The 17,340-nt window shown below is 56.9% G+C and overlaps 1 protein-coding gene across 15 annotated transcripts in view; it reads right to left on the reverse strand.

The window, feature by feature from the left end:
• LOC105472389 (calcium voltage-gated channel subunit alpha1 G) overlaps positions 1–17,340 on the reverse strand; it is a 66,797-nt gene that overhangs the window by 8,568 nt on the left and 40,889 nt on the right. For 7 of the 15 annotated variants that reach the window (XM_011725588.3, XM_011725583.3, XM_011725585.3 and 4 more), the window contains 13 exons: positions 15,986–16,054; positions 15,655–15,839; positions 14,578–14,704; positions 12,828–12,953; positions 11,869–11,958; positions 10,517–10,709; positions 8,614–8,667; positions 3,072–3,223; positions 2,214–2,323; positions 1,047–1,180; positions 689–759; positions 492–570; positions 275–396 (listed from right to left, as the gene is read on the reverse strand). In XM_011725588.3, the coding sequence (XP_011723890.1) occupies positions 275–396; positions 492–570; positions 689–759; positions 1,047–1,180; positions 2,214–2,323; positions 3,072–3,223; positions 8,614–8,667; positions 10,517–10,709; positions 11,869–11,958; positions 12,828–12,953; positions 14,578–14,704; positions 15,655–15,839; positions 15,986–16,054 (1,512 nt within the window). Of the gene's footprint in view, positions 1–274; positions 397–491; positions 571–688; positions 760–1,046; positions 1,181–2,213; positions 2,324–3,071; positions 3,224–8,613; positions 8,668–10,495; positions 10,710–11,868; positions 11,959–12,827; positions 12,954–14,577; positions 14,705–15,654; positions 15,840–15,985; positions 16,055–17,340 lie in introns of all 15 variants that reach the window. The other 8 variants (XM_011725590.3, XM_011725587.3, XM_011725581.2 and 5 more) reach the window with 2 other exon arrangements.

Raw genomic sequence — 17,340 nt, forward strand, 5'->3', positions numbered from 1 at the left:
AGCTGTTGTGGAAAATCAGGTCACTGGTGTCACAGAGCATTGGAGGAGGAGAAGGAAGGGAAGGAGGGAGTGTTTGGGGGGCAGAGGAGCATTAGCTGCTGCCTGGGGAAGTGTGAGTCAGAGCATGTTCCTGGGAGAGGAAGTTCCAGAGTGTTCTAGCACAGGGGAGAGAAGGTCACATGCTTTTATTTGTGGCCAATTCATCTTCCCAAGGAATCCTAGCTCAGGAAGTGGGGCTGCCTGCCTGGAGCCTAGGCCAACCCTGGGCCCTTACCTTCATAATGCCGTTCCAGTTGTCACCTGTGGAGACTCGGAAGAGGGTTAGGAAGGCCATGCCAAAGTTCCGAAAGGTGGCATGCCGGCCCAGGCCCTCACAGGGGTGTGTCTCGTCACACTCTGGGGGAGGAGGGAAAGGGCGAGAGGCCCGTGTTAGTCCAGGAGGCCCCTGGTCTCCAGTCCTGGCTCCTCCATCCTCCCCTACTCCAACTCACCCAGGTCTCCAAAGAGCTCCACGCCCAGAGCTGCAAAGATGAAAAACAACAACATGAAGAGAAGTCCCAGGTTCCCCACCTGGAAAAGAGAAGAAGAAATAGAAACGATGCCGCTGGGTCTCCCAGTCAGCTTCTCTGAGCCCCTGCCCTCTGGAAAGCACCTCCCCCTCCCCAGAGGCCCCCCACTTTCCGGCTACCTGGGGCAGGGCCTGCATCACCGTGTCCAGCAGCGCCCGCATGCCCACAGCCATCTTCAGCAGCTTCAGCACTGCAGAACAGGACAACGTCATGAGCTGGCCCCTTTGGGTCCCTGGCCAGACAGCTGGCAGAGTCAGGGCCAGGGTTGGGCTGGGGCTGCTGGGATGGCCGTCCCCGGGCCAGCCAGGTTGCATCCCCACCCTCAGCCCTGTCCCCAGCCTCCCTTGGCAGAGGCTGGGAGAAAGACCCCTGGGAACCCACAGCCACCCAGGCCTTGGCGAGCCACAAAGCCGACCCTTGCTCTGTCTCCCTAGGCTGGTCACCCTGGGAGGGCAGGTGCGTGGGCTGGGCACCAACCTCGGGCAATGCGCAGTACCCTCATGATGCGGATGATGGTGGGGTTGATGGGCAGTGAGGCGTTGACCTCGATTTCCTCCAGCGTGATGCCCATGATGGACAGCAGCACAATGGCCAGGTCCAGCTGGTTCCACCTGGAAAGCCCAGAACACAGCTCCCTGAGTGGGGGGAGGGGTTTCTGGAGGAGGGGGCAGTTGTGGCACGGAAACACAGGGCTGGAAAGGAAGGCAGACATCAGCGGGTCCAGCCTCCCATCCCACAGAGAAGAGGCGTGGCTTATCTAAGGCCACACAGACAACTGGTGGCATGAGTAGGACTAGGACTTTAGCTCAAAAGCCTCTGCTTTTCATTTGTATTCATTTTTTTTTAATTTAGCACTTACATGGTGTTTACTATGCGCCAGGCACTTTTAAGGGCTTTACAAATAGGAACTCACACCTGCAGTCCCAGCACTTTGGGAGGCTGAGGTGGGAGGATCACTTGAGCTCAGGAGTTCGAGAACAGCTGAGACCCTGTCTCGACTAAAAATAAAAATAAAAAACAATCAGCTGGGTGTGGCAGTGGGTGCCTGTAGTCCCAGCTACTTGGGAGACCAAGGTGAAAGGACAGCTTGAGCTCAGGAGGTCAAGGCTGCTCTGAGCCATGACTGAATTGCTACACTCCAGCCTGGGCATCAGAGCAAGACTCTGTCTCCAAAAACAAACAAACAAACAGACACCAACCTCAAAACCAAATAGGAATTCATAATCTCACAGCTCTATGATGTGGATACTATTATTTTCTCTCATTTTACAAATGAGGAAACTGAGGCACAGAGAGGTTAAGTAACTTACCCAAGGCCACCAGCTACTAAGCGGTGAGACCAGGATTCAAATCCAGTTCAGGCAGTCTGGCTCCAGGCTCTGTGCTCTTAAGTCCCAGGCTAGGTCACACTGATTTCTAGCTGCCAGCATCCCCCAGGCCCTGTCTTGTCAAATTCTTTCCATGCCTTCCCATCTCCTGGTCCTGGATGGTCCCTAGTCCCCTATATCAGCCACAGGGTGGGGGCTGAACCTCAGGAATTAAGAAAGGTCTTTAGACACTAGGTCTTCCTGGGTATTTCCCCAAGAGACTCATCCCTTTCTATCTCTATGCAAGTCCCCGAGACCCCCCGCCCTTCTCCGTTACCTGTCCTGGAAGAACCGACGGAAACCAAAGGCCACAAGTTTGAAAACTGACTCCAAAACAAAGATGACAGTGAAGATGTAGTTGCAGATCTTCAGAGCTTCATCCAGAATCTGGCAGGGATGGGGGCAAGATGCAGGGTCCCTTAAGGCCCAGGACCCAGCCCCTCCATCATACTGCCCAAGTCTGAGAGGCAGAGGGACTCTAAGGAGACCTGTCTTCTCTGTTCCCGCCATGATGGCTGGCCATTAGCCACCACCCCAGAATGGACTAGGGTACTTGTTCACATGAATGAATCAACCTTATGCTAAAGGATCTTTCTCCTTGGGAAATGGTGAGGAGATCACATGAGAATGTGCTAGATGACACAGTATGCCAGGACAGGAAGGGGCCTTGTGCATTACAAATTCAACCCTCTCATTGGACAGATGGGGAAACTGAGGGCTGGAAGACAGCCAAGGGAGGCTGACTGGAGAAGTGGCAAGGTCATAGGTGAGCTGTGGAGCTGGACATTCACTAGAATCTCAACTCCAGAAGGGCAGGCATCCATCTGCCTTCTTTACCCTCAAAGATCCAGAGCGCAGCTCATAGTAGACACTCAACATTTGCTGGGTGAAGAAACCAGGTCCTCCACTCCCTTTCTGTGTGACCTTGGCCACATCAACTAACATCTCTGAGCCTCAGTGTCCTCATCTATAAAACAAAGATGATAGCCACCTCCAAGGGGCACAAGAGGAACCCATGTAACATGCCCAGCACTTGCTTGGCACAGAGATACCCTGGCTCAGGCTGCGTTAACCCTGCCCAGAGGTTCCACAGCTGGAGGTGGGGGGGCCAGATGGCTGGTCCACTCGCTTCTACCTGGGGCTGCTGGTAGTGCTCCATGGCCATGGTGACCACGTTCAACCCGATGACACCTGTGATGAAGAGATCCAGGTAGTGGCTGGTGCACAAGTGGTGGACGAGGAGCCGGAAGCGGGAGTAGTCGGAGTAGTAAGGTTTGCACTGGGCTTCTGATGGGGCGGGGGGAAGAGCAGAGCAAGCATCAGGCTCCTGCGCCCTGCACCCCTCCACCCCCAGTCCCTCATAGCCACCAGCCTCTAACGCCAGAGCTGAAACATTCCAGTCATCACCATCCTCGCCCTCCCCACGCTGCCCCTTGGTGGGGGCAGCCGTCTGGGCGTGTCCCCCTCCAAGCATCTGTTGTACTGGCTGCAGTTGAGGGCAGGATGGATCAGGACATGCAGAGCCCCCCACCTACATTAGACGCCAGGTGAGCCCCCTCCCCTAGGCAGCCTCCAAAATCCACCAGCCCCTCATAACACCCTCGACTCAGTATTCCGCAGCAAGGCCAGATCGATACGATGAAAAACAACTGGTCAGGCTCAGAGGATGCTCCATCAACAGGGAGGCAAAGGCTTTTACTCCTTCACCAAGCTCAGCCCCTCGGGGGAGCAGAGGAGATTACACAGAGCTGGGATTTGGAGATAAAACCGGAGATTGGAAATTGGACATCTTCTTGGCTGGCTGCACTGACCCACCCAGCGGGCCTCCAGAGGGCAGGGCCTGGGTCTCTTGCACCCTCATGTCAGCGAGGGCAGAGGGGAGGCGTTGGGGCTCTGCTCCATCCCAGACTCAAGCTGGGAGGGCCCCACCTGTTGGACTCACCCAGTTTCTAATGAGGCACTGCCCAGCCTGCTCCTGGGTGTTTGGGCAGCCTTAGACTGCAGGCCGGGCTGGAAGCACTGTCTGAGATCTGTCAGAGGCACAATATTTCTCTGGTAATTAGTGAACCACTTAGTTATGAAAATCACGGAGCCAGAAGGTTGGACTGCCAAGGAGGCAGAATAAATCTGGGGGCAGGAGATTTCAGGGGGCCCTCTTCCAGGTGCTGACGAAGAGCCAGGCCAAGTTGGGGCCCATGTTCTCGGGAGGAGGTTGGGACAGATTGGTCTCTCACGAAGCCATAAAGAAGGAAGAGGCTCCTCGTGGGGAGGTGTGCGGCAGCCTCAGGTCCCAGACAGCCCTTCCCCGTCTCAGGAGGTCTAGGAGGAAGCCAGCCAGTGAGGGCTGCAGCCTCTGAGGCCTGAGCCAGTGGGGAGCTGGCTCAGGGGCAGCAGGAAGCTTTGGGCCCAGGCCAGCTCAGATTAACTGTCCTTTCCCATGCATAGGACTATTGAACAGAGAGGTAAACTGAGGCAAGGAGCGGCCTGGGGTGGGCCCCCACCCGAGGCTGAAGGAAGAAGAGCACCCAGGTATTGCACATCCAGCCTCGTGGGCTGCCATGCTCCAGGCCCACCCGGCCACTCTCCAGCATCGGCCTTGAAGTGTGGATGACCACGGAGCAGACAGTCCCCGGCACTCTGCTGCGCCTTAGACATGCATGAGGCCATCTTCCTGTTTTCAGAGATTGGCCAGCCAACTGTGGCTCTGTTTGTTCAAGAACACAGCCCCAAGAGTGTGGGGCTGGAGAGCCTGGGGCAAGGGAGGACAGAAGGCTATGGGTCATCCACAACGCGATGGTAGAGGGTGGGCTGGGTGGGCCGGGCCTCTTCCTTCCTTCCTTCAGTACCACAAGAACCAGAGGGCGCTAGTCGCCCTGCGTTGCCTGAGCAGCCGGAACGCTTTCTCTGCATTAATCTCCATAAATGCCGAGAGCACCCGATCCCATTATGCTAAAATATGAATGGAGAATTAACTAAAATGTTTGAATACAATTAGGTTAGAAAAAGCGGCTCCTTATTAGCCCCATCATTAGCTGAGACAATGTAGAGGAGAGGCTGGAAGAGTTGCCCCCTCTCCCCGTCACCCCAGCCTGACTCTGTAGGCAGTTCCAGGCCAAATGGAGCGGCTATTCCCACCAGCTCTACCTTCTGGCCTTGCCCTAGGAGTCTGTGGGGTGGGTGGGCTTCAATTCAGCCGGGACCCTCCTCCAAGAGGTCCAGAAGGAAGGCGGGACAGGAGGACTGAGGCAGAGCATCTGCTTAGAGACAGATCCCGGCCCCTGAGGTCTGTACAAAGGCCCCTCCACCCTGGCCCCTACCCCAGACGGCAGTTGCTGAGGCTGCCAGAAATCCCCCATTAGAGCGCAGGTCCAAAGAGTACCAGGCCAATCTGATCAGCATCTCCTCGGGCAACCCCTTTGTTTTTCAGAGGGAGAGAATGAAGCCAGGCAAAAAGTGAGTCATTCAGCTAGCTACTAGGCATGACTGAGCTGGACCTGAACTTCCAGCCCGAGGCCCTCGCCAGTTGCCAGGTGGGTGCAGACACAGGGCTTTGAGGCTTTGGCCCAGAGGATGCCCCTGGCCTCCACAGTTAGGGCCTGGCGATGCCACCCCCCTTTGCTGCTCTCTGGACCTCGGCTCTGCAGGCAAGCACCTGGGTGTGGAAAAGAAATAGAAACCCCCTAGGAGGAGCCTTGGGCAAGCCTGCTGCTTTGAGAGCTCCAACCATAGCCCAGGAGGAGCCTGGACCTGTGGTCACTGAGGCATTGGTAGCTGTGGCACCACCTCCCTGCCTTCCACCAGGATGAGCTGCCTTAGGTGGAGAAAATACCAGAGTCAGACAGTGGGGGGAAGGGCACATCTAGGGCGGCCCAGGCCCCCATTTAGGGGCAGGGAGAAAGGAGGGGTGCAGAAGGAGGGCTGCAAGGCAACAGGCACAGTGAGTTAGTAAGAGTCACGGGGAGCCCAGGGCACGGCCAGGGTGGAGGGTTTGCAAAGGGGAGTGGCAATGAGTAGGCAGAAGACAGGGGTCACTCCCAAGGACACAGGCCCCCCACGGCAGAGGCCACACCTTCAGCTGCCGTGGCCAGGCCTGATCACTGGGTCCCGGCCTGGTGGAAGGAAAGAGGGTGAGTGAGTGGAGGTCGATGCCGCAGGTGGCCAAGGAGAGTGGAACTGGTGTTGGAGGCTTAGCGGTCCCATGGGGCAGCCTAATGACCCGAAGCCCCAGTCCCTCCCTCCATCTGGGAAGCCGGGGTGGACCCAGGCGTCTGGTCAGGCCCATTCCCCTGCTAATCACAGGGTCTGCTCTTCTGCCTTTCCCTAGGGTCTGGCTCTCCCCGTCCTGCTGGGAGCAGCACCAGGACAGGAGTGCTAGCAGTGAGGTGTGGTGCACGTGTTTGATTCCCAGCAGCCCTGGACTGCGTTTAACTCTGTCCCCATCCCCCTGGTGGGTAGACCAGTGCATCTGCACCGCTGTAGGAGAACCTCTGTGGTAAGGCCCAGGAATCTGTGTTTATGTTTTCCAGGCGATTCTTAATGCACATGGAAGCTTAAAAAGCTCTGGCACAGGCCACGCAGAACTCCAGGTCCTGGGAAGTGGGATATGGGATGATCTGAGCCCTTATTGGGGGTCTCTGAGTCCTCATCAACAGCCAGGGAAGGTAACTGGTTTACACGCCTGTGTGTGCCACCCCAGGATACAGTGGGGTCTATCCACTCCAGGAGCACAGCAGAAGGTACCCGGAATGGGAGTGCAGTGCAAGGATCACGGGAGTGTTTAGCACTGAGTGGGCGAGTCACATCTTAGGGGCCGTGAGAGTCTGCATGTGTTGATTTCTGGGATAACATCCCAGGTGGAAAAGTCTCTGTGGGCCAGCCCTGTGTTAGGATGTTTTGGGGTGAGTGTGAAAGTGTGCAAACTTCAGTCTATAGGCCAAGTGAGCCCATAAGGGAAAAGCTGAAGGCCACTTCTTCCCTCCTTCCCCTCATCCCCTAACAAGCCACGAATTTGCAAGACAGCCTGATGCAGAGATGTGGGGACCCTGGCAATCCAGACACAAACCAGCTAAAGACTCCTGAGCCCCAGCGAGACAGTCTCTCAATGCCAAACGCCACTGCTTAGCCTCATGGGGCCATAGCGCAGACAGCCTCAGGGATGACGTACTGAGTGGAGGCTCAGGGGTTCTCTCTTGGGTGGGTCCCTGAGGCCCCACAGATCATGACGCCCAACATCCCCAGGGCAGCATCTGCCAGATTCTGGCTTCCGGGGGAGTGGGGAAAGTGGAGAAAGGTACAGCCAGTGGTTCCCAGCATGGGGGTCCTTATGTTCTCTCTCTCTCTCTCTTTTTTTTTTTTTTTGAAATGGAGTCTCGCTCTGTCACCCAGGCTGGAATGCAGTGGCGCGATCTGGGCTCACTGCAACCTCAGCCTCCTGGGTTGAAGCGATTCTCCTGCCTCAGCCTCCCGAGTAGCTGGGATTATAGACGTGAGCCACCATGCCCGGCTAATTTTTGTATTTTTAGTAGAGACGGGGTTTCACCATGTTGGCCAGGCTGGTCTCAAACTCCTGACCTCATGATCCACCCGCCTCAGCCTCCCAGAGTGTTAGGATTACAGGTGTGAGCCACCGCGCCCGGCCCTTACATTCTTTCCAATACTTCAAAAAGCTTGAAAGAAACCCTATACTTTGCCTGTGTTAAGGCCCCACAGACTAATTTAATGATGAAACGGTCTTTCTTTGCCATCATTTAGTGCGTAACCTTCTGCAGCTCAGAAGCTGTGATTAGCAATTAGATGCGCCTCTGATTAGTAAAAATGATGAAAGAAAGTCATTATTGAAGTGCTCGTAACTTCATAGACAGCCTTCGAAAATGTGGGGTCTGTTGCAGGAGATGATAACTGGGGGCCTTGGGGATGAACAGCTTGGGAACCACCAGCTGGAGACATAGTGTTAGGAGGCCCCACAGCTCTGCCATGGACCCCATGAGCCTCCACACCTCCATCTGGGGGCCAGTAGGGGAGAGGGGAGCAGGGGACCGAGGGACCAGGGAGGGTGGGCTGGACCGGGAGAGTCTTCCCAGAGACATGGCTTTTAAATATAAGGACCCAAGTCACTCCCAAATCTTTGGCTTTTTTTGGGAGAAGCTCGTGGCCAACTCAGGCCTTTGATTCCCAATTCCTGCTGTTTGTAGCGATGACGCAGCCACCGTGATCACTTGACTATTAATGAGTCTGTTCAATTATTCATCGTTACATTTTTAAAACAAATCCTTCCCCTCTCTGCTCCTCTCATCCTGCTCCCTTGGATCAAAGTCTCCCCTTAGACAAAAGGAGACAGGAGAGATTTGCAGCTCTAATAATTGACCGGTGAGCTACAGGGAGGAGGCACAGGAGGGAAGAGGCAGCGGGAGGTGGGGAGCTTGGCGGGCCGAGAAAGCCCTTGCTGGGAAGGTAGGCTCTCCAAAGGGCGTCGGCAGAGAGGCCTCAGGCCCTCGCCTCCCGTCCAGTTTGACGCAGGCCTGCGGGATGCCGCGGAGCCCAGCGCTTCAGCCCCTGCCCTCTTGGGGGCCCCAGGGACCCTCACCCCTTCACCCCAAGAGGATAGAATCAATGAGCCATGGGGGAGGGAGTGAAGAGCATGTCCCCACGCGCATAAGCCCACACCCCAGACGCAGTACCTGACGCAGCGCTGGCTGAGCTGCCGGAAGCAATTACATCGTCCAGCATTAGATCTAAAAGAACGAAACACGACATTGGTCACTGGCTGGACCAGGTGCGCTGGGCAGGGCCCCTCAGGGGCGGCTTCCCCTCAGCTTCCACCTCACTCTGCCAATGGGTGGGGTGCATTGAGCATGGCTGGCTGGCTCTGAATGTCCAGCCCAAAGCTGGGGGCACAGGGCACTTGAGGAAGACAAGCAATGTGGCTAGCTGGTCAGGGTCAAGGGGCAGGGAGGCACCAGGAGGGGCAGGCAACCAGTCATAGGAACAGATGTCCACTTCTCCTGCACTGTGGCCTCAGCTGCACCTGAGACTGCTACAGACCCCAGAAGGGGAGCCAGCTGGGCAAGCAGGGGCCACAAGTGCCGCCTGCCAAAAGAATTCCATCTGCCCGACTGTGAGGAAGGGGTGGGGAGGATGGAGCAGGAGTGGGAGCGTGGCCACTGGGGACAGTGCACCTGCTCAGCTGCAGACATCCACAGGGAAGCCGAGCCCGGATCCCTACCCGGAGCTGAGCAGAAGGTCTTGGGGTTGCTGATAGTGAGGGTGAGGGACATGAAGAATGGCACCTCCCATTGCTGCCCAGAGGCCAGCGTCTCCCCTACGTCCTGGGGCAGCTTCCGCTGTTCACAGGGAACACAGGCCCCCTCCCACCCCCACCCTCGTCTGCAACTCCCACACTCTCTGCCCTCCTCAGAGTGCCTCTCCCAGGCCTCGGGAGATAAAGCTGAGGGCAGAGGGGAGGCAGGGGCACGGCAATCCCTCACTCATTTGGTGGTACTCACATGTGAACACACCAAAGGAAAACTCAGGCCATCGCACCCATCTTATCGGCGGAAGGAAGACGGTTTGTGAAAAGGTGAAGAGAGCATAGGAAACCCTCACCCCAAACAGAAAGAGACACACAGACAGACACACAAAGGCTTAGAGAAACCCACACACAAAGACACTTAGAGAGACGTGGGCTGTGACTGAGAGAGAGAGGCGTGGAGATTCCACTGCACCAGGCGGATGGGAGCCCTGGAGCCTGGGAGAGAGGCAGACAGGTGCAGACACACCTGGGGATGGCCCAGAAACAAAGCGGCCTGGGCGCCTGCCGCGTCTCTCACATCCTTCCTGGCCTGTCTTCTCACTTAGTCTCGGCCCACCCGTGGCATAAGGGCATGAGGACGATGGATGGGGGCTTCACCCACCCAATGCCAAGAGATGCTGGGGAGCACAGGTGAGGAGGTGAGGGGCTGCAGGGCCCCAGGTTATTCCAGAACTTCCCCAAGCCAAGGGGAGTTTTCTCTTTTTGTTTTCGTTTTTGCTTTTTTTTTTTTTTTTTTTTTTTACTTTGGCAAAAAAAAAATATATATGATGGTAGAAAGTTTTGTCAGAGATAGGGAGGGAGGGGTGCCTGGGTTCTCTTTCACGCTGTTGTCCATTACTGAGTTCTGCTGAGGCCTTGCTCAGCAGCTGCAGACACGAGGTGGGCGCAGGGTTAGATGCTTGCTGCCCACCCTGGGCCTCTGGATGCTGGCATGGGGCAGTTGAGCAGCCAATGAGGCTCCTCTGAGAGTCAAGCTCAGGGAGGCTGGGTGTCAACCCCCATTTGGCATCATCTGGGGAGGATGATGCTGAGGTCCCGGGAGCCCCCAGGGTGGGGGCAGCTCCCCCTACCCATGGGGCTGAAGTGGCCTGCTTCATGCTGGCTCGAAAGGCAGACATGCTCTCGCGGGGAAGGAGGTGAGGAGGGAGGAGGGAGTCTCTTCTCCCTGCCCCCGGCCCCAGCGCCTAGCCCCCTGCAGTCGCAAGGCCAAGGTCAAGCACGACCCAGAGAGAGGTGGAAAGACTACCGACCAGCCATCTGCTTCTCCTTACTCCTTCTCTTTTTCTCCAGTCTTCGTAGACGCTTCTCCTCCCGCCGCCGGGCCTCCTCTTCCTCCTGGTGCTGCCGACACTTGTGGAAGTTCTCCACCACCACACCCACAAACATGTTCAGGACAAAGAAGGCCACAATGAGCAGGAACGAGATGAAGTACAGCAGCATCCAGGGGTTGTGGTTCATGATGGGCTGGCGGGGAGCAGGAAGGACAGGCGGAGCCATCAGCCCGAGGGCAAGCTGTCTTCGGAGCTGCCCACAGCCTGGGTTCCTGCAAACCCAAATAGCTACAGCAACCTGACAGGCGATGGAAATGAATGGTGTGGGTTTGATGTGAAGCAGGAGGGAGGGGCAGGGACTGTGGTAAAGGGGAGAGTAGATTCTCCATCCAAAACTGCCTCTTTGTTCTGGCTGACTCCTGCCCTGAGGGAATGCAAGCCCAGTATTCCCAGATCTTCAGACTTTTCCTGAGTAGACACAAATCTGAATCTCTGAGTAAAACTCACCATTTGTTTTTCTTTTTTTAGAGACAGGGTCTTGTTCTATTGCTTAAGCTGGAGTGCAGTGGTGCGATCATAGCTTATTGCAGCCTGGAACTCCTGGGCTCAAGAGACCCTCCCACCTCAGCTGGGACTCCAGATGATACCACCACACCCGGCTAATTGTTTTGTTTTTGTTTTTGTTTTTGTTTTTGTTTTTTGAGACGGAGTCTCGCTCTGTCGCCCAGGCTGGAGTGCAGTGGCGCGATCTCGGCTCACTGCAAGCTCCGCCTCCCGGGTTCACGCCATTCTCCTGCCTCAGCCTCCCGAGTAGCTGGGACTACAGGCGCCCACAACCGCGCCCGGCTAATTTTTTTTTGTATTTTTAGTAGAGACGGGGTTTCACCGTGGTCTCGATCTCCTGACCTTGTGATCCGCCCGCCTGGGCCTCCCAAAGTGCTGGGATTACAGGCGTGAGCCACCGCGCGCGGCCACACCCAGCTAATTGTTTTTGGATTCTGTAGAGCTGGGGGTCTTGCTATGATGCCCAGGCTGGTCTCCAACACCTGGCCTCAAGCGATTCTCTTGCCTAGGCCTCCCAATGCACTGGCATTACAGGTGTGAGCCACTGCACACAGCCCAAATTCACCAGTTTAAAAATATTCACCACTAATTCAAAAAATGTTAAACATGTTGTAGACCAATAAAACATGCCCAGATTTGGCCCACAGGCCACCAGCAACAGCCTCTGCTGTAAAATGTGATGCTTCTTTCATGGCATTTTGCCACCCTGCCTTGCTCATTCTGTCCTGAAATCAGCCCATGCTGAGTGACCTGAGCCCACAGATGGGTCCTGCCCACCTCAGTCCTACCTGCTGGTCCACGCCCACAGCATCCAGCCCATCATACATGATGTCCACCCAGCCGTCCTTGGAGGCCAAAACGAACAGGGACATCAGGGCCTGATGGGGAGGAAGAGAAGGAGATATTTGAAGTCTAGGATGTGTGGCTGAATCACCTACCACCCGCCCCCAAAGTGCCTCCTGCATCAGCTCCAAACACCCTAGTTCTTGAGGGGTCAAGCTGGAGTCACACTCCAGGCTCCAGGAGAGCCCCCATCTCAGGGTTCCATAGCTGAGCTGCAGCTGGAGGGGCCCTGAGAGATGGTCACACCCTCTGCCCTCCGCCAGGTAGGACAAGCGACCCACAAACCCTGGAAATCCAGAAACCAAAACCAGGGTGGGTCTGGGAAGCAAAACTGAGTGAGCAACTTCGTTTTCTCCATTTCTGTTTCTGCAAATATGGAGTGAGGAAAGGAGTTATCTTGACAATATGCCTATCCCTTCCACCGTGTTAAACAAATATACACATCATCTCATTGCATCCTTACTGCGACCTCCAAGGAGATTCTATTATGACTCCATTCACCAGTTAATGAAACTGAGGCCCTGGTCAGTCAGCTGCTCCAGGTCATTGAGCTGACAATGGTGGGGTCAGAATTTGCACAGGATTCACATCCAGGGCTGCCTGTCCCCACTGCCACGTGTGCTTCCCGCTCCACCATGTAGCGCTCTGGCCCTGGGCAATCCCCTTACCCCCTCTAAGCCTCTGTTTCTTCATCTTTAAGGAGGGCTAGAGACCCCATGGGCCCACTTTTTGGGGCACTGAGGGATGGACTGGGCTTTGCGACATGCTGGTGGTTAGACAGCAGAGGGTGTGAAAGGCTGATCTCTTCGTGGAGCCCACCGGAGTCAGCAGGTATTATTAAGCATGGCCCTGTGTCCCCTCCAGCCTCCTTCACCACAGTCCCACCTCTGAGCCTGGGGCTCACCTGGCCAAGGTTGTCAAAGTTGTACTTGTGCCGGACCCACCGGTAACTGGCCTCAGCACAGTCCGATTTATTGGTGATGTTCCTGGTATCCTCGCCCTGGCACACGAAAAACTTCCCTTTGAAGAGCTGGACACACATTCCCAGAGACAGAGAAAAGTGAGCTGTGACCACAGGAAGCCCAGGACTCCTGAGCCCCACCCCTACACCAGCCTGGGCACGTTTTGGGTGAGTGTGGCGTGCTGTGCTCTGGGGTCAGTCAAGTCAGGGAAACACTGACAGGAGCCTCCCCTGCCGACACCCGCTTCCTTTCCAAGAGCTGGGAGGAAAGGTCATCGGGGCGGGCAGTGGGAAAGGGTGAAGGCGGGTAATAGTCATTCATCGTCCACCAATGGTTAGGTCAGGCGTGTGCCAAGTGTGGGTCCCCAGCATCATCTGGGAACATGCTAGAAACACACATTCTCAGGCCCAGCCCAGATCTACTGAATCATACACTCCGAGTTGGGGGAGCAGCGATCTTTTAACAAGCTGTTCCAGTGATTCTGACGCAAACGCAAGTTTGAGAACCGCTGAGCTAGGCATTTAATTCTCACAGCAACTCTGGGTAGGGGAGTGGGTATTATCAACCCCACTTTACAGGTAAGAACAACTGAAGCTCAGAGAAGTTAATCCACTCACTAACATCCCACAGCCAGCAGGTAGCAGAAAGGGGGCTTGAATCCAGGTCTGTCTGATTGGAAAGCTCACCCTCATTCTAGTGTAAACCAGGCTATGACTACTGATGAAGAAAGGAAGGCAGGACCGGGGGCCTGAGCAAACTGCTCGAAACAGACTAAATTCACCGGAAGGACTGGGTTTAACAATGGTTCACTCTACTGACCCAAGGAGGCTGGGAAGTGGGGAAGGGGAAGAGCACTGGGTGGGAGTGGGGAGGGTGTACAGAGAGGCACCACACAGCTTTGGTAAATGCACCCCAGCCTGGTCCCTAGGGCTAGCGATTTCTAGGAAGCCAGGGAACAGCCCCTCACCCAGGGCAGAGTGGACATCCCAGAAAGCCAACGGAAGGAGGGGCGGGGAGGGGAGGGTGTAGCCACCCAGGGGCTCCCACGCTGCCTGAATAGCCAGCTGTCTACCCTGCAGCTGAAACAGCTGGAGCCAAGGGCCCTGGAAGACTGCGATGGAGGGGCTCCCCGGCCCCCCGAGGCGTCTGCTGAATCCTGCAGGCAGCTCTGGCTCTTTCTCTTCCAAAGCCAAGTCTCCTCCCTGGGCCCAAGGCCAAGTTTCCCCAGCAGCCCCCACTTCCTGCCTCGTCTGGGGTCTGCACCCGCCTGCCTGCCAGCACGCTGCTAACCTGGCCCAGCTGTCTGGGCCCTGGATCCCCAGACCTGGCCTGCAGCCCACTGTGCTCGAGCCGGGAAGGAAGGGACGGGATCCCAGAGTAGACCCGGGCCAGCCTCTGTGCTCAGGGAGTGCGTGCAGAGGGCAGGAACAGCAGCCTGCAGCTCCCATGGCCTGAAGCCTCTCTGCAGCCCCGGTCCTCCTTGGGGCCTTCCTCTAGGCTCCCAGTTTTCTTCAAAATGCCCAGGAGGTAAAAGGGCCTAGAGCCTGGACGGGAGCATCCCTGCTTATTCCTTCCTGGAATGAAGGCGGCAGCAGCAGCAGCAGCAGCAGCTTGAGCCATAAGACCCAGGGGCCAAGGGGAGGGGCCCTCCTCAGGCTTTCACCCACAGCTGGCCCCCAGAACCCCACACACCTGCACCCCCAAGATGCCGAAAATGATGAAGAAGGCACAGCAGATGACTACAATGTTGCCGATGGGTTTCAGTGAGGACATCAGCGTCTCCACCACCAGCTTCAGCCCCTGCGCCCGGCTGATCACCCTGGGGAGGAGAGGGAAGGAGGTGACAGGGCTTTCCCCAGCCCAGACACTCCCTTGTCCCTTGACCCTGCTCCCCACCCCTAACCTTGGCCACTGGTGCTTTCCTGGCCTCTGGTGGCAGAACACAGTCCTCTTTTCACAGGACCCCTGCCATCAGGACCCCTACTGTAATCTCTCAAAACAAGTGGCAGAGATCCCTATGCCCCACATCTCCACCTCCATCCCAGGATGTCAAATGTATGACCTGTTTGGGCTGGGAGTGGGGAGGATTCAACTCAAGTGAGGCGTTCCCTAGGGACGCAGTGTATTGTGGGTTGGGGGTACCAGGAGATAAACTTGTAGGGAAGCAGGCAGAGAGGGGGAGGGGCAGAGGGAGATGGACTATCACAGTCAGGGAAGCATCGCCATTAGTCCATATCATCCCCGTCCAAAAAAAATCTGAGTTGGGGGTGGTGACTGGCTGATTGGAAAGGGATTCCTGAGAAGGCAGATCCCTGGCCAGGAGAAATGTCACCTGTGGGTGGTCCCTGGCAGGGGCCTGAAGATGGGAAAAGCCAGCAAGAGGAGCTGTCACCTCACGGAGAGGGGCTGAGTGTCACTCCTAGGGGCCACACAAGGGAGAGCTGCAGCTGAAGACTGTGAGCCCCTTGGCCCCTTGTGGCCCCTTGTGCTGTGCGCTGCACGGGGCTGCAGTCACCTTACATCACATGGTGCGGCGGCCCGGAGGAATATGTCATGTTGAAGAGGAGGAAAGCAGGTGTGTGCCTGGAGGGAAATTACTGGGGCCGTAATCTGAGTGCTGTCTGGGGCAGGGACAGGATCGCCTGTGGGGGTCACAGACAGAAGGCTGGCCTGTGCGGGCTTTAGTTTGGTGGCAGGGGGTGTGGTCGGAGGTGTCTCTTCGGAGGGGGCCACCTGTTGGAGGTGTTCCGGTGCTGGGGAAGGGGTCACCTGAGCGGGCGCAGGGTCCGCAGCAGCCGCAGCACCCTCAGCATGCCCAGGATCTTGGTGCCGCTGTCAGAGACCATGGACACCAGAATGTCGATGACGGAGATGAGCACCAACAGCCCGTCCAGCACGTTCCAGCTGCTGCGCAGGTACGCCTGCTCCCCGAAGCACCAGCCCAGCGCCACCACCTGGGGACCGCCGCCGCGTCACCGGCCGCCCTCCCTGCCGGCCCCAGCCCTGCCCTGCGTTGCGGCCAACCCTCCCGCCCTCAGCCCAAGCCGTCTCCACCCCCACCAGGAACCAGAGGGCCCAAGCCAACACCAGCCCCCATCACCTTCACTGTCATTTCAGCCAGAAAGACTGCGGTGAAGATGTAATTGGAGAGGGTCAGGAAGATGCGTTCCTGCAAGACAGGGAAGACAGGGGTTGCCCGCCAGGAAGCCCCCACCCTTGGGCCAGGTCTGCTCTGCATACACAAGTCAAAACCTGCTTCTAACATTTGACTCAGAAAACGACTCCCACCCTCCACAACAATGCAGATCACGCCCCTCTCATACACACACAGAGCCAGTGCCAGGTCCCTGGACTCCCCTGCAGCTCTGCAGACAGTTGCACCCCTGTCTGTGACCAGAGTTCCCCGCCCCCACAGCCACTTAGCCGGAGGGGAAGAGGATCTGCACCGCAGTGCTGTGATCTGCGTCCCGTCCCACGTCCTAAGCCCTATTCCCTGGTTCCTTTTAAAAACTGGGGCAGGATCTCACTTGCTCTCTGACCCCTGCCTGCCATCCCACCCTCTTCACTTGCTTTCCTGCTGTGCACCCCAGAAATGGAGCAGCCGTGGAACCTGGGGTCCTGACACAGACTGTGCACTCCCAGACCCAGGCTGGGGCAGGACAGGGAGGAAGGCCATCTAGTTCCCTGGCATCTGTGGACTGAGTCCCTCCCTGGGTGACCGGGAGACAGGCGCAGATCTCTAGAGAGGTGGCGGGCAGAGTGTGAGCACAGAGAGGAGGGAAGGAGAGGAGCAGGTACGGTGACAGAGCTGGAGATGGAGGAGCTGAGTGGGAAGATGGTGAGAGAGTCGTGGAGACAGTGACATGGCGACAGAGAGCTCTACAGCAGGGCCTCAGGCAGGAGGCAGCCAAGGCTGGAGTGCAGCCAGCGCCCCTGCCTTACCCTGTGACTCCGGGTGTGAGGTCCCCAATGCGGGTGCTCTCTCACCCGCCTAGTCCTGGGCTGCTCCCGCCATTCCTCAGGCTCCCTCCACCCCAACTCTAATAGAAAACAGAAGCCCCAGCAGCACTGAAATGTAAACAATAGTGTGGGAGATGGCAAGGAGGGATGACAGGCAAACCCTGGCCACCTCTAAGCAAGTGGTGTAGCATGCCGTGAGGGGAAACACAGCCACCCCCCACCCATCCTTCTGGAACCAGAATTGCTGCCGACAGCGAAGGGCTATGATGCCAGGCTGGGAAGACACAGCTCCCAGGGCCAGCTGGGCCCACCCTGAAGGGGTTCGACCCTGGGGCGGTGTGTCCAGGGACTCTGGCTCTCCTTCTGAGAAGGACAGACAGGTTTGCAACCAACCAGAAGTGACCCATGTCCCCACTAAGGCCCCTGAAAATCTACTTGTTTTTGACCTGGAAGGACCACCAGGGGCAAAGAACAGCTTCCATGACCGCTCTGCAT

This window comes from Macaca nemestrina, chromosome 17 (genome assembly GCF_043159975.1).
Source record: "Macaca nemestrina isolate mMacNem1 chromosome 17, mMacNem.hap1, whole genome shotgun sequence".
NCBI lineage: Eukaryota > Metazoa > Chordata > Mammalia > Primates > Cercopithecidae > Macaca > Macaca nemestrina.